General features: G+C 41.4%; 2 protein-coding genes across 3 annotated transcripts in view; one reads left to right on the top strand and one right to left on the bottom strand.

The window, feature by feature from the left end:
* The window catches only part of Slc18a1 (solute carrier family 18 member A1), a 46,950-nt gene extending 46,446 nt beyond the window's left edge, over nt 1-504 (bottom strand). For both annotated transcript variants that reach the window (XM_055618764.1, XM_055618763.1), the window contains exon 1: nt 275-504. The gene's annotated coding sequence lies outside the window, so the exon portion shown is untranslated. The remainder of the gene's footprint in view (nt 1-274) is intronic.
* Nucleotides 1-24,277, top strand: Atp6v1b2 (ATPase H+ transporting V1 subunit B2). The gene is made up of 14 exons (XM_055618761.1): nt 1-230; nt 6,901-6,956; nt 11,850-11,948; nt 12,366-12,459; nt 12,598-12,675; nt 12,882-13,021; nt 13,285-13,386; nt 13,707-13,804; nt 14,364-14,487; nt 16,583-16,733; nt 18,475-18,557; nt 19,250-19,354; nt 20,936-21,065; nt 22,974-24,277. The coding sequence occupies exons 1-14, from the start codon at nt 8-10 to the stop codon at nt 23,111-23,113; spliced, it is 1,623 nt and encodes a 540-aa protein (XP_055474736.1). The 5' UTR covers nt 1-7; the 3' UTR covers nt 23,114-24,277.

The raw sequence follows: 24,277 nt of genomic DNA, 5'->3' as shown, positions 1-24,277 counted from the left end.
AGCGCGCATGGGCGGAGCCGGCCGCACGGGCCTCCCTGCTATATCTGCGCCTGCGCCGCGCTGCTGCGGGGCCAGTCGGGACGGAGGAGACAAGATGGCGTTGCGAGCGATGCGGGGAATCGTGAACGGTGCCGCGCCCGAGCTGCCCGTGCCCAGCGGTGGGCCGATGGCCGGAGCTCGCGAGCAGGCGCTGGCCGTGAGCCGGAACTACCTCTCCCAGCCTCGTCTCAGTGAGTACGGGAAAGTGAGCGCGTCCGCCTCGGCTCGTGCTCACCTGTTCAGCCAGCAGGGAGGGAATGGGATCGTGTCCCCCACCTTTCCACGAGCACCTTTCCGGCTTTGCGTGAGCATTTCCGTGACTTAGGAGGGCCGCGGGCGAGAGCACCGACTGGAACCTGTTCGTGGGCTCATGACATTGCCGCACCCTCTCCGAATTCCCTGGACTGGTGTGTTCTCGGGCACCCGTCTGTCTCTGAGGCCACTTCGTGTCACTCGGACCTTCTGCTCCTGACCTTATTTAAATGTCTCCCGGAGGGAACGCCCACTCCCGTCCCCTCTGCGCCGAGGACCTCTGGGCAGGTGGACAGAGCAGAAGATGTAGTGTCATCGCTGACGTGGGCAGGCCCGCGGAGAGAGCTAGATGTGGCTTATCCTGTAGGGACCGCTTCACACGACTCTGAGATACCGGAGAACCTTAGAGCTGAAAAGTACCCTAGTCGTGTAGTCCCACTCTCTCATTTTACAAGCGAGACGCGTAAGGTTCTCGAAAGGAGAGGCCATGCCAGGCTTCAGACATCTAATTATTGGCAAAGGAGGAACCAAAACTCGAGGTTTCTTAATCCTTGCTTGGTTTTCTGTCGTTTCTTCGTTAACTGAATAGCTAACCAAACTCAGTTGAGTGGAGAGTTGCTTTGCAAAGCTAAGAAGCTTCCCCCCCCCCCCCCCCCTCTCCCCTAGCATGTGCATAGGCTTAAGTGTAGTGATTGTAAAAGACCTCAATAGGCCGGGGTTAGGTAGACAGGTCAGTCATTCCCAAAGAAATGGCTGTTGTTGATTGAAGATTTCGGTTGTATAGCATTAAACCTTCACAGATATCTTGAAGCCAGGGAGAGAGCTTTGGAAAGAGACTTTAAAAAAAATGAGGGGGAGTCTGTTGTTTTTCAGGTAATAAGCTTGCATTTGCACTGGTTAATTGCCAGCCTGTCTCTGTGGGTGGCTCATTGGTTAGAAACAATTTCAGATGAAGGGTTTTAGCTAGGCGCCCTCCAGCCTGACTAATCCTGTCCGGAGCTGTCCATGGGTCATGTGATAACACTGCAGCGTTGGGAAGGAAGAAAACACATTGGAGACTAGATTGCCAAATGCCTTTTAGGCATTTTTTTTTTTTTAATAATTGTTAGAAATAGCAAATGCCTGTTTGGGGCCCATGTGAGCAGAAGGAAACGTTGAGAAAACTGACAGATTGATACCTGAGAAGTACAGATTCTCATAAATTGCATTTAGTGTGTGTGCTTTGCTCTGGGCAGAACACATAGACACCGGTGTGGTTTCTAGAAAAAAAAAATGTTAAAGGTTACAGTAGTCTATTTTGATGTAATCGTTCAGTATCAATTCATAAAGTGTAGAATACTTTCTGGTTAAGGTGGCAAGCCCTTCAGGGATATGAGGAGTGTTTCCCCACCATCTTCGTGTGCTAGGCCGATGGCTGAAGAGTGTGTCCACGGGAAAGGTCTGCTGACCAGTGGCTGCACGTACTTCTCTTGCCCTCTGTGCATCCCTGAGCCTAAGTGCCGGACTTAGGAAGCACCCTGCAGTCTGTAACTTGCCGTGCAACTTGTCCTAGTACTTCAGTGGGTAGGTTTTCCGTGTGGATAGAGCTTTCATGGGGTTGGAATACTGTGCTTGAGTGAACAGCTAACTACATTTAAATGTCATCTTTCACTATTTTTGCCACATTTTTATTTTAGTCAATTTTAAATGCTTCAAGGTAAATATTAACATCTCAATTTTTATTATAAAGGTTTGATAATACTGTCTAAAATGATAAATATAGTTAGTTGATACACACTCTTTGAATGAAGGAATGGAATGGTTTTGGCAGTTGCCCTGTGAAAATTAGGTCCTGTTTTTAAACAACTTCGGGGTTATAGGGCTGTTAAAAAGAAACAAAGTAAAATATTCAGGCTTGAAATTAATAGCTAATCTTGAACACATCGTTTGACTTTCTGACATCAAAAGGAAAGAAAACTTTGCCCTTCCTTTAAACCTTAAGAAAGATCAACAATATCCACAGAGCTTAGAGCAAAATATTTCCACTTTTCTTGACCCATGTGTCAGCTATCCTTAAGTTTCTTATATCACAAAGCAGAGCCTCAGCAAGAAATGAAAATAAGGAACTCTGCTTGTTTTTTTGTTTTGTTTTGTTTTTTTTCTAGAACCTCTCTTTCGGGTGTTCATTGCTCAGGTCAGTTCTCTGTTCTTGCACAATAAAAGGAACGGCTTTTGTTTTGCTCTTAAGGTGGTGCCTAATGAGCTAGGGCTTATTGTGCAATGTGTTTTACTTTAAGTATGTCACAATCCTTAAGAGTGTTAGTGTTGAACCATCTCTTTCATCTGACAGAGATGTGCTCTTTAAAATCTTGGGGTTTTTTTGAGACAGGGTTCCTCTGGATAGCCTTGGCTGTCCTGGAACTCCATGCTGGTCTCGAGATCCACCTGCCTCTGCCTCCTGAGAGCTGGCTGTCTTTAAAAATCTTTGTAGTTCATAGGGTTTTATTTTTTATTGGTTGGGTGTTGAGCAAGTTGTTTGTTTTGTTTTGTGTTAGGTAGTCCTGGCTATCCTGGAATTCACTATGCAGACCATGTTGGCCTTGAACTCAAAAATATCTGCTTACCTCTGCCTCCCAAGTACTGGGTTTTAAGTCATTCACAGCCATGCCCAGCTGGTTTGTTTTACCCTGGCAAGACTGAAACTTTCTATGCCATAAATTAACTGTCCTGCTTCAGCTTCCCAATAAATCATGGTTTCTAAATGCTACCTCATAAATGTTTTGTGCAGTGTAAGCATGTGTCTGCTGTTGCCATATGGAGAATAGTTGTCAGTGGCTTTGCTGTGTGATGTTCTTGGATGCTGTACTCTGATCTAGTATCTGTTTCCAGCTACTTAACGGTTATCGTGAGGAAGACTGGATGGATAGTATTGAGGATAAAAGATGGTACTTGATGTTTTTCCTGCTCACTTTTCTTTTTTAATATTTTCGCTGGCATGGAAAGGGCTGACCTTATCATGTAAACTGTCTTTTTGCATCAGTTTTTAGTACAAATGCCAGGAACTGTGTGATCTCCATATTTTAAGTTATAGTGACATAATACGGGTCTAAGTTATGCCAGTTAGAAGTGTTCCATAGAGTAGAAATTCCATCATTAAAGGAAAGCAGCACAAAACTTTTAGTAAAGGTAGACCCAGAGGCTCTCAGGGCATCTGAAAGTAAGTAGTAAGATTGTACCTGCCTTGCTTACCTTACAGTATTTTGTAAAGAGAAGATCAGATAATCCGAAAATGCTCAGTAAAAAATGTGTCTCACTCTCCAAAATGGTTTGGTAGCTTTTTCACTAAGTTCAGGTTATAAGGTCCGTTGGCTCAGTCCTTGTACCTGTTTCAGTTAAACTGATGTCTCTCCTCTGAACCATACTAGGTCTTCTGTGCTCTTCAGACTGCCAGTGAGGGAAAACTGCACCTTCTCTGTCAGATATTTCATTCTTGGCTTACAGAGCTTATGTCTGCTTGATTTATCAGCCACTGCAATGCATTCAGTAGCCCACTAGCCACTCTCTGAGTTTAGGGCCACTGTTCTAGCAGCTGTAAGTGCTGGAAAAGGTAGCCTTGCAGCAGTGACAGATGTAGACATCAGGGAAACTGCCTGGCCCACCACACTGTAAACATACAGAGGGTGCTGCTGGACAAAAGCTTTCAAACATGTTGCTAGTTTCAGTCTTAGGATTTGGCTCAAGTGGCTGGAGACAGGCTTCAGGTGCCGGTGCATGGGCTATCTAGAAATTATTTTTCTCTTCTAAAACCAGGAATAATGGTGCTGTTGCTGTTAATTAGTAAATTTATAGTGTTTGCTTAATTGGCTTTCCAAAGGCTTTATATTTATTCTTGCACATTTAGAATTCTTTTTAGAATTTAATTTTTTTTTTTTTTTTTTTTTTTACCTGTTTGCTGTCCCTGGGATTGGACTTAAGGACTCTAAGCCTTGTCTTTATTTAGTTAGTGGATGGCAACTCTGCTGTTTCCATGAAAAGCTGTGACTAATGCTGCTTTTTTTCTTGGTCATGGGTTTTGCTTGTGACTGGCAAAACTGTGTAGTGTGTAATGAGTTTGAATTTTAACCATGAGACTCTGAGACATAGTTCTATGTCAGTACTAGAAATCCAAAGAAAGTGCTGTCTCTTTAAAAGTAGAGAATTTTAAGAATTAGAGGCATTTTAATGAAGAGTTTCTTATCAACCCAAGTGATCCCCCACCCCCTTTGCCTTAAGGCTTAGGGAAAGTTTTGGAAAAGTCTAGGTTTCTATATTTTTTTTTAAAAGTTGGTTTCAAGAAGTACTGTAGCTCACTTTCTGTTTCCATACAGCAGTTCTAAAAAGTCTTTAAGAAACAGTATTTGGAGTTTTTAAAATAAAAACAAGGAAGAGAGTCTTAAAAGGTTGGAATTACGTGTTTTTAAAAACAGATTATCTTAAAGCCTTGAGAGTGCTTTCCTAAAATTGGCCCAAAATGCCGCAGATCTTAACACCTTTATTTAAGTTACTAAAGGACATTCTTCATTTAGGAACCTCTATTGACATGACAATTCTGACATATTCAAGCAAATCTTTGCTGTCTGTGTTTGGGTGTCTCAGTATGAAATGAGGCTTGTCTGTTCTGTATGAAGAGTCTATACCAAGACTTGCTTCCTGGCCTTGGGCAAAAGGGATTGGAAGCCCCTTAAGTGGATACACTGGCTAGTAAATGATTTCCTCATTCTTTGGAAGATGATTCTTGTTCCAGGAATCTTTGTCCAAGTTGATTAGAAGACCTCAGATTAGACAAGAGAAACATTCCTGATCAGTTAATGATTTCACATAAATTATTTTAGGCGTTATGGTGAATTTTCTTAAGAAATGTATTTTTTAGCTGTTCAAATTTTGAAATATAGTAAATTTTGAATTTGTCTGCTAAAGTTGCTGTTTCCTAAGTATTTTGTGTTTAATCATCATGAACCTTGCCAGCAAGGATGGGTAACTCCTTTGTAAAATGAGTGAGGAGCTGCAGATACAGCTTGGAGGTTATGAGCGCTTACTGCTCTTGCAGAGGACTTGGGCTCCATTCCCAGCACTTCACCAGCACCTCCAGCTCCAGGTCCAGCATATCCAGTCTGCTTTAGCAGGCACCTTATAGCCCATGGAAACATGAAATTTAGACAGCCTTACATCATGTATAAGGAAAATATAAATAAGCATTTAATATAACCTTAGAATGGGGAAGTAGATTAGATATTTCTTCTAGGTACACTTTGCAATAAATAATGGGAATCTCCTTACCTGGTAGTAATCTTTAACTCTTTTGTTTCTTTTTGAGATGGCTGATAGCCTTCTTTCCTGATTTGTAGTCAGGGGTTACTGTGCCTGCTGACTTTTAAATATTTTTAGTTTTATATATGTTTAAATCTGTATGTTTATTTATTGAGTGTGTATATGCTTGTAGGTGGGTAGGCCTGGGTATGGAGGTCAGAGGGCAACTTTGGGCTCTGTTTTCTCTCTACCGTATGAGTCCTACAGATTGAGCTCAAGTCCTCTGAGCCATCTCAACAATCTCTCTGTCTCCCTCCCACCCACTTGCATGTCTGTCTATGCTTTGTTTTGTTTTGTTGTTTTGTTGGTTTGCTGTTGTTTTTGTTTTCCAAGATAGGGTTTTTCTATGTAGCCTTGGCTGTCCTGGACTTTGTAGACCAGGTTGGCCTCGTACTCACAGTGGTCCACCGGCCTCTGCCTCCCTGAGTGTGGGGTTACAGGTATGTGCCACCACACCCAGCTGTTTTGTTTTGTTTTGTTTTGTTTTGTTTTGAAGAATATTTTTGTTGGGATGGAGAGATAGCTCAGTGGTTAAGAGCACTGGTTGCTTTTCCAGAAGATTCCCACATGGCGGCTCTCACTGACCTTAATTTCAGTTCCAGGGGTTCTGGCCCTCATGGGCACTGCACACATGTGGTGCACAGACATACGTGCAGCCAAAATCTCCATACACATAAGATAAAAATGAAGACTAAAAGAAAAAAAATGAAGAACATGTTTCTTGGCTGGTTGGTTGGTCACTTAAGCCTGCAGTCCCCAGCACTTGAGAACCTGAGGCAGGATTGGTACTGCAAGGTCAAGACCAGCCTGGGCTACAGAGTGAGACCTCTTTCACAGTTCCCACATAGTCTCTGTTAGTCATAATCTATTTCATAGTGGCTTTGCCTTCAAGCCACATTTCTCTCAGAATTCCTTTGTGAGTTTTGTCACCAACTCTTTAAAGTTCTTGAAGATTCCTTTTCCTCCTGTCTGTTCAGCTAAGTGCCACCTTCTCAGCAGGGATGCTGCCATGAGGCCTCCACACGTCTGCCATCCATCCCATTGGCATTCTCCCTGTCCCACATGAAAACGGAAAAATCTGAACTTGGAAAGGGAAGCAGCATCAGTCTCATGTTGTAGCCTGGGTTCTAGGATAGTGGCTTACTTAGAGTAAAAGTTACCAGGAAATAGCCATATTTTAAAGTTCATGTTTCCATGTGGCTTTTTGAGTGGGAGATGAAGGGGAGGGGCTTGCTCTTGTCATCAGCTTGTGCTGCTTTACTAAACAAGACTCTTTCTTTCCAGCCTACAAGACTGTCTCTGGAGTGAATGGTCCATTGGTAATCTTAGATCATGTGAAGGTAACACCATGTCCATTGTGGTCTGACTGTTGTACTTCAGATTTCATCAGTTCTTTAAATTTGTGTTACGAATTTTAAACCATTCTTCAGTATGACTGTAAGTATTATTTGTAGGAAAGAAAGATCTAAAGTCAGAAAACTGGATTCTAGTACTAGATTTAGTGTGGATTCTTTCCTATGACCTCAAGTCCCTTGACTTCCACGTTGAGGGGGAAATCTTACTTGGTGGGCTTATAGGAGGTAAAACAGCGATAATGAGTGTGTCTTACACCTGGAGAATATCATACAGATATCTGGCATCTTCTATGTTACAGGCTTCTGAAAAGTAGTGTTTTTCTTTACCGAATGTTAAAGTCTTGAGTAACTAAATGTGCTTTGAGAGCCTGACATGGACATGCAAGTAATGGATATGTAAGAGCAGATTATCTCAATAGTGGCTTAGAACCCTCGACAGAGTGGTGTGTCCTAAATTAGCTCTAAGGATCTTAGTGAGCATGTTGTTCTTTTGTCTCTGTCTATTATGAACTTACTGTTAATTTTAGAAAAGGAGGCATAGAATCTAGTTTCTAAGTGGTTATTCTGGACTAAGCTTTCTACCTGATTTTACAATCACAATATCACAGACACAAAAAAAAAAAAAAAAATACAAAGTACAATAGACAAAAAGAAAAAGTATCAGAGAAAGCAATTTAAATAGTGTGCCTTCTAGAGTTCTGTTGTAGCAGGCACACAATTATTAGTTTGAGAAACATTTTTTTTAAAAGGGCAAGTGCATATTCCCTTTAACTTTATCACTACAGTAATGTTTTTATTTATGGCAAGGGATTTTTTTTTTTCCTCGAGACAGGGTTTCTCTGTGTAGCCCTGGCTGTCCTGGGACTCACTTTGTAGACCAGGCTCGCCTTGAACTCAGAGATCCATCTGCCTCTGCCTCCTGACTGCTGGTATTAAAGGCATACTCCACCACACCAGCTATGACAAGGGATTCTTACAAAGTAATTATGAGAGTAAGCCTAGCACACTTCCCTCTGGCTCAGAAGGCATTGGTGTTCTCTCTCACTCTGTCTTGTTCTGTGATTCAGGGTCTTTCCCAGAACTAATACTTGGTGTTTCTAGACTGGAAGCCCTCAACCCCATCCATCCTCCTGGCTCCACTCCTCTTTATCTAGAAAGCAGACAATCAGAATACTTAGGAAACCCTAGGACTCAGGTTCTCAATATGTGAGTTATGACTCCTTTGGGGGTGGAATGACCCATTCACAGGGGTTACATACCACACTTTCTGCATATCAGATATTTACATTATGATTCATAACATTCACAAAATGTTATGAAGTAGCAATGAAAGAATTTGATGGTCGGAGGTCACCACAGCATGAAGAACTGTATTGAAGGGTTGCAGCGTTGGAAGGCTGAGACCCACTGCCCTAGTAACATTCTTTTCTTAGTGTTCTCTCTGTAGCTTTGGCTGTCCTGGACTTGCTGTGTGGAACAACCTGGCCTCCAACTCACACACTTCAGTCTGCCTGCCTCTCCCTCCCCGAGTACTGGGATTAAAGGCTTAAGCTCCAGGCCTGGCTAAGAACATTCTTTTTTGAAGTTAGTGAAAGCTGCACCGTTTCCTTGTAGTTTTTACTCTTAGCATTTCTAATACCAGGTGGACAGGTTCTCCCTCCACAACAATTGAGTTCAGTTTCTTAGTAGACCTGAAATTTGATTCATTTCTTCCAGACTCCATTGACTCCGCCACATACACACATGGTATCTGTTTCACTCATACGCTGTGTAGGAGACACAGCTACTGCCCAACTTGGCTATAAATCAGAGGGTATCTCCTCATCTTTCATAACTTGCTGGAATAGCCCACCTAAAGCAGGAACGCATCATTTCCCATCACTGACTTATTTAAAAAGTATAAATGTGAATAGATAGAGCCCCAAGGAGTCCTGAGTACTGGCTCCTGCTTCTGTCCTGAGGGGCTGAGTGTGGGCTCTGGCTGCATCTGGCTGCATTCTTTCCAGACAGTAAAGCTCCCGGCTCTTCACTCAGGAGTTTATGGATAATTCCTCACATATCCTGTTGTTGATCACATGATTGGCCAGTATTGACTAAGTCAATCTCCAGTCTCTCTGCCCTCCTCAGAGGTCTAGTCATCTAATTGGGTGCATGGTTCCCCTGGACAGTAGATACCCACTATGGTCTCACAAGTATGAGTGAAAGAACTGGCTATGAATAATAAAAGACTTCTTTCATCTTGATTGCTCCTGATACCTAGAAAATTACAAGGGTTTTAGGAGCTCTGACCAAGAACTGAACTAAAGCTAAAATGACCAGTTAGACGAGAATGGTTGTTGTAGCCATTTTTTGTTCATCCTTGTGTTTGACATTAACAAGCAGCAGGAAAAGAGTAAGCGTGTAACAGGATTGGAAAAACAGCAACTGTCATTGTTCCTATATGTGATTACACAAAAGCTTAAGTCATCAGTACCATTAGAGACAGTGATGTAAAGTAGGGTCTCAGGACACACAGTCAGTTTACAGAAACTATTTCAGTTTCTGTGCTAGGTGCAACTTGTATAGAGAAAACTGAGGCTTACTGAAAGTACATTCCATTTGTTTTGAGTGATTCCACTTAACTTTGACTGGATGAGAAGATTTGATTTTTTTTTTTTTTTTTTAATGTTTATTACCAGCTAGTACAGTCAGATGGGGCAAGGAAGCATGCGGTTTTAGTGAAGGGATAAACCCATCCATGTCACGAGGTTATGGAGCCCAAACAGCTCTGCATATGGATGATCTTTGGTTTTCTTTCTTTCACAAGACACGGTCTCACACATGTTTTATTGTTTTTCAAGACAGGGTTTCTCGATGTAGACCTGGCTGTCCTGAAACTCACTTTGTAGACCAGGGAGATCCACCTGCCCCTGCTTCCTGAGTGCTGGCATTAAAGGCGTTCACCACCATCACCCAGACATAGTCTCTTGTAGCCAGTGGAACTTGCAATTCTCCTGTCTTGGCCCTCTGAATGCTGGGATTACATGTAGCACACCTGAGTTTTTGACATGGTGAATTTGCCATTGTGAGGCCACAGGGAACATTTTTGTGCTAGTCAATTGTTGCTACAGCATTCATTTCCCAAATCAAAATAGGAAAATAAATCCATGTAAGTGAAACATCAACTTATTAGAAGCCTATTAGAAAACACTGAAAACCTGTTTATGACTTTCAGGTCGAAGCTTTTCCTAGGTAAAAGATAAAAATCATAAAGAACAACAATACTTTTATTCTGTAAAACCTTAAATACGTTTGTGGGATAGAAAATGTCATAAGCACAATTGGAAGATTAAAAAACATGTTTATAAGAGGACTGATGTTCATCCATATTCTATAAAACCACAAATGAGTAAGAAACTGAAAGATTAGCGAAAATAGAGGAGGGTTGGTTGGTTGGTTGGTTGGTTGGGGGTTTTTTGGTTTGGTTTGGTTTGGTTTTGGAGACTGAATTAATCTATTACCTTTGCAGAATAATTGGGTAGAAAATGATATTCACTGCTAGTATGTAGCTTGCTAACTTTTGTGAAGAGTTGTTTGCAAAAATGAGGGTTTATTATGTCATTATTATAGAAGTATAGTAAGGGACAGCTGTGTTTCATCAGGTGAGCAGCTGAATTAAATATGATACGGTCATTAGATAATATTTTTTCTTTTTTAATTTTTTTGAGATAGGGTTTTACTGTGTACCGTGGTTGGCCTATAACGAAACTATATGGACCAGGGCTGTCTCTGCCTCCCAAGTGCTGGGATTTAAAGGCATGTGCCACCATATCCAGCTTGGTACTAGACTTTAACTGTGTCAGTTGTATAAACATTAATTTTAAAATCCTCATTAACATTTTAACATCTCCAAAATCCAAAAGTCTTAGAAGCCCTAATGTACAATAATTTGACTGAAGGGATTTTGCCCCTCAAATCACATAGAATGATACATCTTTCAACTGTATCCAAAATACATTTTACCCATATGGTACAATAATTTGACTGAAGGGATTTTCCCCTTAAATCATATAGAATGATACAGTCTTTCAACTGACAATGTATTATGTCAAACATGGATCGATACAGTAAAGGACGTTCCCCAATAATAATACATCAAGTACTTTGTCAGTTAAGTACATTAAACAACATCTTAGCTGGGTATGGTAGCTCAGGAGCTTGTCATCCAGCCCTAAGGACATACAGACAGGAGGCCTGGGAGTTTGAGGTCACCCTCAATTTTTATGATCACACAAATATACAAACACACACACACACACACACACACAGAGTGAGTTGGGGGCCAGCTTGGGTTCCATTACATCCTATTTCAAAAATGAACAATCTAAGGCCAGATGGGAATGTGAGGTAGGAGGGAATTTTAGAAATATACATCGTTACATAGAAAGATATATTATCCTCAATGTTTAAACTACATTGAGGAAGACGTTGGATATTATCGTAGCCTGATATTTACGTTATATAGTAATGTTTCATCTTCCATCTCTCATGTGAGGCCTGGGTGATTACAGGTACACATAGCCCAGAAAGTGAACAGCACTCTGAGTGGTAGAGACATTGTTGGTAATTTTATATCTTTCTGCAGTCTCAGAACCTTCAGTTATACACACAGGAAAATAATGTGATTGCAGTGTTTTTGCAGGATAGTACTCTGTACCTGGTACAGTTTGCCACTTTGTATGCCAGTGAGTGTAAGTTATAGGGACCGAGATTCCACTCCTCAGGTATTTGTTTAAGGTGGGGAAAGTACATAGACAACAAGACCTCAGTAGAGAGGCATGGAGTAGCTTGGGTAGCTTGGGGATATTGATATTAACCCTTCACTGTTTTCCTGCTTAGTTCCCCAGATATGCGGAGATTGTGCACTTGACATTGCCAGATGGCACAAGAAGAAGTGGACAAGTTCTAGAAGTCAGCGGCTCCAAGGCAGTGGTTCAGGTGAGCACCACTCAGCTGTTGACCACACAGTGAGTCCCCTGACAGCATGGTGCTGACAAGCTGCATGTGTTGATGGTTGGATGCTATCAGAATGATTCCCAACTCAGTTCCTTTGAATTTATTTCTTCCTTATAATTCTTTGTTTTTAATGTTATTTTATTAGAGGGATAGGGAAGTTTCTTAACATGTACCCTAAAAAATAGTCTAGAGCATGAGGAAGTAAAATTTCTGAAAGTAGCCAAGTGGTTTGTATAAGATAACCAAAAATTCTTAAATTTTCTTTCTTTTTTATTGTTCTTTCTTTCATCCATTCTTTTGACACATAATACTGTGGTATTTGCCCCTGCAAGCAGTACCCTTGCAAGTGTCCCTGACCTAACCTCCATTAACCTTCTGGCTGATTTTCTTTCTTGGTAGGTATTTGAAGGGACATCAGGTATAGACGCCAAGAAAACATCCTGTGAGTTTACTGGGGATATTCTCCGAACACCAGTGTCTGAGGATATGCTTGGTAAGTAGACATCACTCTTCGTTGTCAACACAGATCTGCTCCCTTAAAAGGGAGCATATTTATATAAAATCTAGAAACATACAAACACACATTTGTAAGTCTAGCTCTGCTCTGTTCTGTCTTGTTGCTGTTTTATAGGTCGGGTATTCAACGGATCAGGAAAACCCATTGACCGAGGTCCTGTGGTGCTGGCTGAAGACTTCCTTGACATCATGGGTAGGGGCAGTAGATGGGTTTAATATTGGGGAAAGTAACTGCTGTCTACTGGGAGCCTTGCCAGATAGAGACTAGTTACGGTAGCATTTAGAGTAGGTAGTTTAAGTACTGAGAAATTCTTTTGTAGTTCTGACTTTTTAAGTATTTCTCCTTCTATCATGAACAGTATGCAGACATAGTAACATTTTCTTTCTGGAACACGGCAGGTCAGCCAATCAACCCTCAGTGTCGGATCTACCCTGAGGAGATGATCCAGACAGGCATTTCTGCCATCGACGGCATGAACAGTATTGCTAGGGGACAGAAAATCCCCATTTTTTCTGCTGCTGGACTACCGCACAACGAGGTGAGAGTTGGGGTCCTTAGCCGAGGCTTGTCGCGGGAGAGTCTCTGGATGCGTCAGCTCACCTACCGTGTACTTGGTATCTTCCACTCGTGCAGTTCAGGCGTGCATGTCTGCCCTCTGGATTCTGTTTCTATATCTTGGTGAAGATCAGAGAGTTTTGTCAACCAAGTTTAGTAATTAAAGTATTTAACATCAAGAATAAGATATTTTGTTCTTAGAATATGATTTTTAGTTTACAGCTTGTTTCTTTTCATCCTCAACAGATTGCCGCTCAGATCTGTCGCCAGGCTGGTTTGGTAAAGAAATCCAAAGATGTAGTGGACTACAGTGAAGAAAATTTTGCCATTGTGTTTGCTGCTATGGGGGTAAGTGTGGTGTTCTGTTTGGGAATAACATAAAACTAACTGTTACTGGAAAGAGGCAAATAAACTAGGCATACATAGTCGACTTCGTTCCTAGATGGAGGCGTTGCTTCTTGACATTTTAGCAAAACCAAGGAGTCAAAGTTAGCATGTAGCCGCAACCTAATAATACTCTGTATGCCAAAGTGCTTTACTCTCACCAAAAAATTAGGTGTTTGGATTTTTAAAAGATGGAACAGTTTGTATTCGTAGCTTGGCCTTCATCAGAAGTAGATGTTGAGAATTTTTTTTCTCCTGGCACTTATGAAGTCATTGATATTTAGGTAAACATGGAAACAGCCCGGTTCTTCAAATCTGACTTTGAAGAAAATGGCTCAATGGACAATGTCTGCCTTTTTTTGAACTTGGCTAATGACCCAACGTAAGTAAATATGGTCACTTCTTTCTCTTTGAGAAGACTGGGGATCAGAGGTGTCAAAGAAGGTGATGTTGCAGTGAAAGCCTCTTCGTGGTGTAGCCCTGTATTTAAATAGCATTCTGCTTCTTGGGAGCTGTTTAGCTTTGTGCAGATTCTATAGTCATGCAGACACAGAAGCTCAGAAAAGTGACTTGACTGGGTTGTTGCACGTGGCAGATGACAAGATGCACAAGAGTTATTGGGACACAATAGGTCATCAGCAAATGACTTTTTCTCACCTGGAAGTATGACACCTATTTCCTTCCTGCCCTTTTTCTCACCACCCCTTCTCAGTTTTGAGAACAGCAGCTCTGAGAAATGACAAGCGTTTGTAAAGTAATTTAACCTGTGGCACTTACTATCCTGCAATTACTCCTGCAGAGTAATTGCCTACAGAGGATCTTCAAAGTAATAGTTGTTTTCCTCTCCTATTTATTAAGAATGTCAAAGGGAAATTGCTGTTGATCCCATAATTGTTTTGGTTATGGCTTTGGAGTGACCTACGACTTATGTTCCCTTTCAGCATCGAGAGAATCATCACTCCTCGCCTGGCTCTGACTACAGCTGAGTTTCTGGCTTACCAGTGTGAGAAACATGTCCTGGTCATCCTGACAGATATGAGTTCCTATGCTGAAGCACTTCGAGAGGTAACTTTTCCTTCCTTCCTTTATTTTTTTCAGTCAAACAAAATAGGTCAATTTGTAGGCTATATTGACCGTCTGTAAGTTTCTGTTTTTCTTTAATCATGCTTTTGAGCATGTTGCTGATGGATTTGTAGATTATCTTCATCAGAAAAGCTAGGGGACTTTTTTGTTTTGTTTTTTTCTTTCTGTCAACTTGGAAACGTTGGAGGATGAGGTTAAAATTAATAGCCTGCCTACCATGTCACTGTCCCAAGGGTTTAAGTTGTAAGCAGTTATATACTCCCAGGAGTTCCTGTCCATATTTTGTGTGTGTGTGTTAACCTTTTCAGATACTTTTTTAAATTTATGTGTATTTTGCTTGTGTCTGAGGGTATATATGTGCCCTTGGAGACCAGAAGACAGCATCAGATCCCCTGGAAGTGTAGTTACAGACAGATGGCTGTGAGCTTTCCAGGGGGTGCTGGGAACTGAACCCGGGATCTCAGCAAATGCCCTTAACTTCTGGCCATCCTTCTAGCCCCTCGGGGCTCTGTTTCTAGTGATTATAATAGTTTAATAAATGCTCTGGCAACACTGTCTTTGGAATTTTTTCTTCAGAAAACCAAATGTTTGTTTAATTACAGTAACATCACATAGAAGTTTTAGGACATTTTAAGACAAATTTCTGGTATTTTTAATAAGCTAACTCTTGAGTACATAAAGACTTCTGAGGAAACCTGCTCTCTGAAGACTACATTTTCAAATCCCCAAGATCATTACTACATTGCCACAGTGTTCATGTTGCCTCCCTGAAGGACTAGAGTCTTCCATCATTGAAACGGGTCAATACTATTGTTAAGGAAAACAAAAATGAGCTTTGAAAAAAGATAATTTTTTTAAAGATAAACAATTTATAAACCTAGGCTTACTGCCCATTTGATCTCATAAACATCAAAGTGTTCTGCCAGCTTGCCATGACAGTTTCTTTGTGCATCAATGACCCTGGGTCTGTAGGTCACACTGAGTAACATTGCAGGAACCCTGCAGTGGGAATCCGCTGAGGTTCTTATGGTGTGGAGTTTTGTACGTACCTGTATTCCCATATGCATGTCCCAAAGAAAGACCTTTGTGAGGTGGAGTAACCTCTGGGCTCAGTGATCAAGGCCCTGTGTGGCCCAGTCTGGCCTTGAAAACTTACTGTGTAGCTAAGATTGGCCTTGAACTTCTCTCTTCCTGCCTCTCCAAAGTGTTGGGATTCTAGACGTATGCCACTGAGCTGGACTTTGGCCTTTTGGTCTTGGGAACTATCTGAGCCTCAGTTCTGGCTGTAAATTTCGGATGAGCTTTCTTGTTTGGCTGTTGTAAAGATTTGACTATCTAATGTATGAGTATAACATGTGATTGGTTCTTGATATGTGTTCCTCCTTGTGACCTAATGAGGACTCTTACATGAGAGTGGATTGTTTTACGGTATGGTATAGTTAGTGAATTGAAAATTTAGGCTTTAGAAGTAACTATTTGATTTATAGAGTTTTTTTTATAATAAACATTGTTGTAGTAAAATTTTAGCAGAAAATCTAATTGTTTTGTTTTCTTCCTTCTTTTTCTTTTCTTTTCTTTTTTTTTTTTTTTTTTTGGAAACAGGGTCTCAGTGTGGTCCAGGCTGTCTTTGAACTTAGAGACCTCTTGCCTTAGCCATCCCAGTGCTGGGATCACAGGCGTACACCACCATACCCAACTAGTTTCTGTCACAGAATTTATTTATGCACGTTGTATTTATTATTGTCACTCTTCAAACACATAAGTGAAGGCTTATGGAAAGCAGAATTTTTTTGTCCCCAAACTCAAAAGATTACTGTCCATTCAGAGTCAAGAAAAGTATAGTCATTAGCAAACTGAAATAGAGAAAATGACCATATTAATAGAATCTGAGAGTAGCATCACCTTTCCAGCCTCAACTGAATTTCTGGTTCATTATAATTTTTAACATTCTTGCATTACAGCCACACAAATTAATTTTTTGTTGGGCATATTTAAGCAGACATTCTAAGCAGACTTTTTCTTTCTCTGACGTGTCTTTTTCTTACTCTGACATTCTCCTTCCTTGGTTTGCTATTAGGTTTCAGCAGCCAGGGAAGAGGTTCCTGGTCGGCGAGGTTTCCCAGGCTACATGTACACCGATTTAGCCACAATCTATGAACGTGCTGGTCGGGTAGAAGGTAGAAATGGCTCTATTACCCAAATCCCTATTCTCACCATGCCCAATGATGGTAAGTTTGCATCTATGATTTACCAGACTTAATCACTGAAAGGGCTTGTGTGTATGTTTGTGAGAGAAAGGAGGGGGAAGGAAAAGGGAGAGAGAGGGAGGAGGATTGGGGTACTTTCCACAGTGTGCTTGTGGAGGTCAGAGGACAGCTTGACCAGAGCTAGTTCTCCCTGCTATGAAGGTGCTAGGGAACAAGTAATCAGCCTTGGTGGCAAGGGCTTTACCTGTGAAACAGTTCAATGGCCCTAACAGGGCATTGGTTCTGTAGACATCAACCATCTACTTTTCTGAGTTAAAATTCTTTGGAGAGCTTGACATCAGCCGTTGTCTTAACTAGATACTATACCTAAACATCATCTTCAGTTAAAGGTTATTTCTTTTTTTTTTTGGGGGGGGGGGGGTGAAGACAGGGTTTCCCTGTGTAGCCTTGGCTATCCTGGAACTCACTCTTTAAAAGTGCTGGGATCAAAGGTGGGTGCCACCACCACCTAGCTGAAGATTATTTCTAATTATCTTCATCACTTTTGAAGAAAACCTATTTTCTTTGTAATTTGAATTTTAAATTTTCACCTACTATCTATTATTGAATGCCTGCTGCTTTCAGAACACTATTTAAACTATGAAGAATTTGTCTCTGGATTTTCTGTGAGCCAGTCATTTATACAGTTAAACTCACAGTGAAGAGCATGGGATAGTCTGGGAAATAACTCACTGTGCTGAGCACGGTTAGGAGTGCTCCGGTGTGAGCCTCCCCACAGCACTGAGGCACACAAACAGTGGAGTGGTTTACTGGCTTAGGAGATGGTAGTTCTGCAGCTCGTGCAACCCACACCAGCAGTTACCCTTCATTGCTTCTGACATAAGCGTGAATGTTCCAGAAGAGCAGGCACAAAGTGGCTGTCTTCCGTCCACAGGCTGGAAGGACACCACTTGGCACAGTGTTTGGGTGCTGCCTGAGCAGCACTGCCATGCCCACGTGTCCTACATCTGCATAGTGATTTGTGGTTGCGATGGAACATTGTGCTGTAAGAAAGCACATGACGAGAAGCAAGTATTGCATACTTGTTGGAACTATTGTAACTGAACAAATGAAATGTCTTTAATATGGAAACTGCTAGGCACATTGCCCTGTACCTAAATTCAAGTTGATTAAAATGAAATTTAAAGTAAGCCCTTCAGGTCCGTTAGCCACACTCAGCTGCTCAGCAGCCATGCTTGGCAGGTCCTCTGTCCTGCTTCCGTATCTGTTGCTGTGATAATGTACCCTTATAAAAAGCATCTTAGAGGAGAAAGGGGTATGTTTCCATTTGTAATTCCAGGTTGCAGTTCATTACTGTAGGAAAGTCAAGGCAGGAACTTTAAACAGCTAGTCACTCCATACCTGTGATTAAGAGCAGAGAGACAAGAATGCTGAATATCGCCACTCTTTCAGAAGTCAGAACACCCTGCCTAGAGAATGGTTCCCTCCATAGTGGGATGTCTTTTCACATCAATTAATTAAGATAATTCCCACAGACATGCTCACAAACTGACCCAACCAAGCCTCTTTCCAGCTTATAGTCAGTTGACAATTAAAACTAACCATCATACTACTCTATTAGACAGCACAAATGCATCATCACAGAAAATTATTCACTGTAGCTCTTATGGGCAGAGAAATGTAGGTAATACAGATTGGCTTCTTGTGAGATTGGCCATGTGGGGTAGCCATGTGCTTAAATAACTATGTCTTCCTCTGGCAGATATCACTCATCCTATCCCTGACTTGACTGGTTATATTACTGAGGGCCAGATCTATGTGGACAGACAGCTGCACAACAGACAGGTACTGACACTTGAAGAGTGCTGTGGGTCTTGAAGCCACTCACTCACTCTCTGCTGACTTTATTTGCTCTTTGGGACTTACCACAGCTCAGGAAGCACCAGCTTGAGTTGTTTAATATGGCTATGAAAGTATCGTTTCTAAGCTAAAATCTTACAGTGGGCAGAGTGCCAGAATTAAGAATTACTGTTTTTATTTATTGTGCCTTTAACTGGGATCAGTTGTCTCAGGGAACTTTTTTGTGGGGAATTCTATGCTAAAAATGGTATATGTCATGATCTGCCAGTCCTGTTACTAGAAAAGCAGGATTTTTGCTGGTTTTATAACAGATTTCCAAAATCAGCTTTTAGGAGAAATTATTATAATCATTTTATTTTGCTTATAAAATTTTGAGTCCATGAACAAAATTGTTTAGATGGATACTAAGGTAGCCTAGGCAATTGAAACTGTAGGTTTTCAAAACAGTGTTGTGCTCTCTTTATACTTCACTTTCTTTATTCTGATTCTCAAAAGAAATACTGCGCACAAAGTGTTTCTCACTACCGTTTCTTCCCTAGAAGATGCTAGAGCTCATCTAGAAAAAGTGCCTGTAGATTTATGTGCTATGAAGGATACCGGTGATTTTTAAATGCTCGGTACAGTAAAGCTCAAGTTTTACATACAACAATTTTTTTTTTCTTCCTGTTCTACCCAAGATTTATCCACCTATTAATGTGTTACCCTCATTGTCTCGGTTAATGAAGTCAGCTATTGGAGAAGGAATGACCAGAAAGGACCATGCTGATGTATCTAACCAACTGGTATGTGTTCTCTTCTAAGGAGGAGATTTGGCCTTTCTCCTTATGTTCTTCTGTCATATCCATGACAACGCTATCAGTGTTTGTCTTCCCAACCAAATAGAATTTCAGTATTGGTTTGATACAGAATAATTACACTGGATAGAACAAAGCAACCTTTTTTCATAAGAGCAAATAATGCTAATCAAACCTGGGGCCTGGAGAGATGACTCGGTGCTAAAAAGCATTTATTATTCTTGTAAGAGGACCCACATGAGGGTTCACAACCATCTGTAACTCCAGGTCTAGGGGAACCGACACCTTCTGACTGAAGAATCTAGCCATATATGTGGTACTCATAAATACGTGCATGCAAAACACTCATGCATATAAAATAAAATTTTCGAAAAATAAAACCAACAACCTGTTAAGTTTCGGCCGCTTGTGCTGTCATAACCTGTCATCCCAGGATTTGGGAGGCTAAGGTAGAAGAATTGCAAACTGGATATCAGCCCAAGCTTCATGGTGACACCGTCTCAAAAAACAGTAATAGCAACAAGAAAATTACCAAGTTTGCAACTCATTTTGAATACTATATGCAGTTTTAAAATGTATTTTATTGGAGAATCTCCCCTATTTATTCAAATGTCTCCCCTATTTATTCATTTACCTTTCTGAGTATTGGTGTATTACCTGCATGAATATTTGTGTGTTATATGCATGCAGTGTCCAAGACCAGAAGAAGGTTTGGGATCCCTGGGACCTGGAATTACGGAGGCTGATTAGCTGCTGTGTGGGTACTGGGAATCAAACCTGGGTCCTGAGCCCTTTAGAGAACAGACAGTGTTCTTAACCACTGAGCCATCTTTCCAGCCCGTAGTTTTTAAATTAAAAAGGGAAAAGGGCGGGGGGTGGCAATAGGGCTCAGTGGGTAAAGACACTTGCCACCAACACCAAGTCTTACAGTTCAGTCCCAGGGACCCTTATCGCAGAAGAAGAGAACCAACTCCTGCAAATTGTCCTCTGATTCTTCTACACATAACATGGCACATGTGTGCCCACAAATAAAAAGTATTTTGTGTGTGTTCCTATGCACACTAAATAAATAAGTGTAATAAAATTTTTAAGCATGAAAGTAAAAGCAGAAAGCAATGTGTTCTTTTAACTACTGGTATATTTCTGCATGGGCAGCAGTACATATTTGTTACTGACCGTGTTAAACAGCCAGCAGAACACTGAAGTTACAGTTGTATATATTCTATAAAGTCCTTAATGTTTATAGATTGTACATCAAACATAAAGAAAAATATCTGATCCTTCAGTAGAAATGGAAAGCCTGTGAAATCACAGGCGTTTGAGTGAGACGTACAGAGATTTCTCTTTGGCTTCTGCATCTTTTTTCTATTCATCATAAATTAATTAACACACTGAGAAAGTATATTTTTGCAGTGTTGGTAATGTCTGAAGGCCTCTTTCTCGGGGAGACTATAGTAAGTACTTGAATACCTTCCTGGGAGCTTTCTGTAAGCTGTAACATCTTGGTGAAGAGAGCTGCCACAGGACCTATCCACCCTGGGCTGTTGACATGTACCCTCTCCTTTTCAGTATGCATGCTATGCTATCGGTAAGGATGTACAAGCCATGAAAGCCGTGGTGGGAGAAGAAGCCCTGACCTCAGATGACCTTCTTTACTTGGAATTTCTGCAGAAGTTTGAGAAAAACTTCATTACTCAGGGTAAGATGATGCCCTTCAAACAAAACGTCTTAGAACCATTAAACCTTCCTTGCAAATCTGAGAACTCCTGTTGGTCTCTCTGCATTCTCTCTTCTAACGAAACACTTAAAGTTCTGCTGTGTCTTTGTCTTCACATCTGACCTCCTTCCCTCTGCCTTCTGAACATCTGCAGGAAACCTGATTAAGCTACCACACCTCGGCCTATTATAAGCATATCTTTTTGTATGGTATTATCCGTAAGGACCCAGTGACCAGAATGAGACTTTTCCCCAGCTGACCACCTTTCTGCCTCCAATAATCTGATCTATGTGCTGTCTGTGTCTGGTGGGGTCATTTTTCCAGCTAATCCATCTCCGTTGCTGGGCAGCATTTGGTTGTTTGTTTAATTTTTATTTTTGAGAATCTCATGCATGTATACAATGAAATAAGGTCATACATATCTACTGCCTCAATTCTTCTTCATCTCCCGCAATACAATGTCTTCCCCAACCTGGCCCACTTTGTGTGTGTGTGTGTGTGTGTGTGTGTGTGTGTGTGTGTGTGTGATAACTCACTAGTGCATTTGACTGGGCAGCATTTTTAACCTTATTCTCTAGTGATCAGACAGTTATTATTCATAGTCTTCTTACTGTATTATTTTTGTATTCTCACTATAGTATTTTGTCCAGTAGCTCTCAAACTTTGATTTGCTTTTTTTTTTTTTTTTAAGATTTATTTATTTATTATATATACAATGTTCTGTCTGTTAAAGAAGTGCTGATACTGGCTCAATATATCTAGTGAGGCTGGAGGTTGGAGGTTTCTGGGCCACAGTGAAGATAAGGTCTGTAACCAGACGTGAGGTTTAAGTCCCCCATACATCATCCTTGGCCACTGGGGCCAGTTTTCCACCACTCTCACAGCTCAGGGGTAGATCTTAATAATTTTATTGGTTGTCTCTCTTCTAAAAAGCCTCCAGTATGTTTCCTTACATGGCACATATGGGTTCTCAGGCTGTTTTGTTTAGTCTTGCTGCTGTTCCTAGAAATACTCCACCCTCGACCTCAGTGATAGTTACAGCAGGTGTGCATGCTGCTTTGGAACAGCACTAGGATTTGAGCACTAGAATAGCACTAGGATTTTACTTGGATGGCATTTCCTTGCCTCCATTTTCCATACTGAAATCATCTAAACACACAGTGGTTTAACTAGATGAGGGGTGGAACACACGCCAGGCAAGTGCTTGACCCTGAGTGTCACTGATCGTGTTGGGATTTAGTTATTCCTCTGACTGTCTGTCTGTCTGTTAATACAGACACTAAAAAATATAGTAAAGTTATTTAGAGAGGGACTCCAGAATCCCACCATTCTTAATCTTTTGGGAAAGGGGTTTTTTGGAGGAGAGGAGGTTAATTTTGCTATATTAAATATAATTTGGTTGGCCTGTAATTTCAGCACTTAAGAGGTAGAGTTTGAGGCTTGCCTAGGCCACTCAGTGAGACCCTGTCTCAAAATAAATTAAGTTTTGAAAACCACTGGCCTGTAATATATTATGCTTTATGGCATTTAAGGCTTTCTTAGCATCTCTGTTGATTCCTGCAAGCTTAGCTTTTTCTCCTATGCCCTGTGTCTAAGTCTGCTTTTTACTGACCTTTGATGAAAATGCTGGGTCTAGTTTGCCTTAAGGATTTTGTCCCTCTTTGTCCACCTCAATCCTTTAACCCAACATGTACATTGTCCCTGTGGACCTCTCCTCACCTCTGATCTCTGTGGTACTTTGTGCCCTCATTCTGCATTCAGTCTGAGTCCTAACTCACGTTTTCTTTCTTGTATTTAATGTCTACCCTGTTTGCTCGTCCACTGACAGAATACTGAGCAACAAGAGTCAAGTGGAAGTTCTTTGAGATTAATTCAGTGTCAATATTTTAGGTCCCTATGAAAACCGAACTGTCTATGAGACTTTGGACATTGGCTGGCAGTTGCTTCGAATCTTCCCCAAAGAAATGCTGAAGAGAATTCCTCAGAGCACCCTGAGCGAGTTTTACCCTCGAGACTCTGCAAAGCACTAGCTGCGGCTGCTCGTGTGGCGTGACCCTCTTGTGAAGTACTGGTTCTGTTTCCTGATTCCTTTTGCACTCCTCCATCCCCACCTGTGTGCGGGAGTTTACCTGTTACCCTGTAATTAAAAACAAAGGCTAGGTAACTATTGTGCCAGTGTTGCAACGTTTAAACTGCTAACAGATTGAAAGATCCCTGCTCAGAAAACCTTACCTTCAGTGCTTTCCTTAAAGTAGCTGAGGGATGGCGTGAAGTTTGCTTACCAATGTATGTATTTGTACATAGTGGAGAGCTAGTTGCTAATAATGTCTTGTTTGGGTCTCCCAAACCCTACCTCTCAGCTCCCTTAAGAGTATCACTGTTTTGAAGTTAAATGCTTCAGTCTCAAATTTAGGGGCAAAGTGGAGACTGGAAGAATTCTCCTTTCAGAAGAACCATGAGGCTCTTGGCTGAGCCTTTTTTCTGGAGTGCTGGTGTGCCTGTGGGTCTGTCCTCTGCTCTATGCAGATGGGTTTTACTGTCTGCTTGCACTTTCTTACGAAATGAGTTTCTTGCTGCCAGTGCTGTGAGTTGGGAATTCCTGTGTGGCATCTTTCTCTTTGAGGCGCGCACAGAATTATGCAATGTTGCACAGCTGGCATCTTCATGGCAGTGGTGAAGTGGTGACATGTCTTTTGCTAGTGATACCCACTGGGCTGCAGTCATAGGAGAATTGAGACTTGGAAAAGGCTGGGGTACAATTAAGAAAAACCCTACATTCCACCCTTATCCTGATGTGCTTATGGTGGTTTAGGTTTCTGTGTTGCCCCCTGATCCTGAGGTGGGGTGTGAAGATGGCTTGCCTTAGGTTTGTGGATGTTTTAAACTGTTCAGTCCCCAAACTTTCTGACCCAGATCTGACTTTTCGGGTGACCTTGTGGCACATGTGGCAATGTTTTTTATTCCTGCTCCTTCCTGGCTTGAGCCGTTAGCTCTATTCTGTAAGCCTCTGCCATGTCTGCTGTTGGGTCTCTGTGCTGTGTGTTCTCAGGTGCAGCAATGACTTCCCACTCTATGCATTCCGTCTTCCAGTTGTTTTTCTCTGAGGGCACGGGAATCAGCATGATTATATTTTAATGTAGAAAATGTGACATCTCGTTATAAATGAAAATAAATGTTAAATTAAATGGAAGTTA

This window comes from Psammomys obesus, unplaced genomic scaffold (assembly GCF_907164565.1).
Source record: "Psammomys obesus unplaced genomic scaffold, mPsaObe1.curated_primary_1811, whole genome shotgun sequence".
NCBI lineage: Eukaryota > Metazoa > Chordata > Mammalia > Rodentia > Muridae > Psammomys > Psammomys obesus.
The sequence above is the reverse complement of the archived record's forward strand: the minus strand, read 5'-3'. Positions and strand labels throughout refer to the sequence as shown.

Bases quoted from the DNA above. Each gene is read 5' to 3' on its own strand.
- Atp6v1b2 (XM_055618761.1), top strand. From the start codon at position 8: ATGGGCGGAGCCGGCCGCACGGGCCTCCCTGCTATATCTGCGCCTGCG. The intron at 12,460-12,597 runs GTAAGTAGACAT...GCTGTTTTATAG, and splicing joins AGTGTCTGAGGATATGCTTG to GTCGGGTATTCAACGGATCA. The intron at 16,734-18,474 runs GTAAGTTTGCAT...TTCCTCTGGCAG, and splicing joins TCTCACCATGCCCAATGATG to ATATCACTCATCCTATCCCT.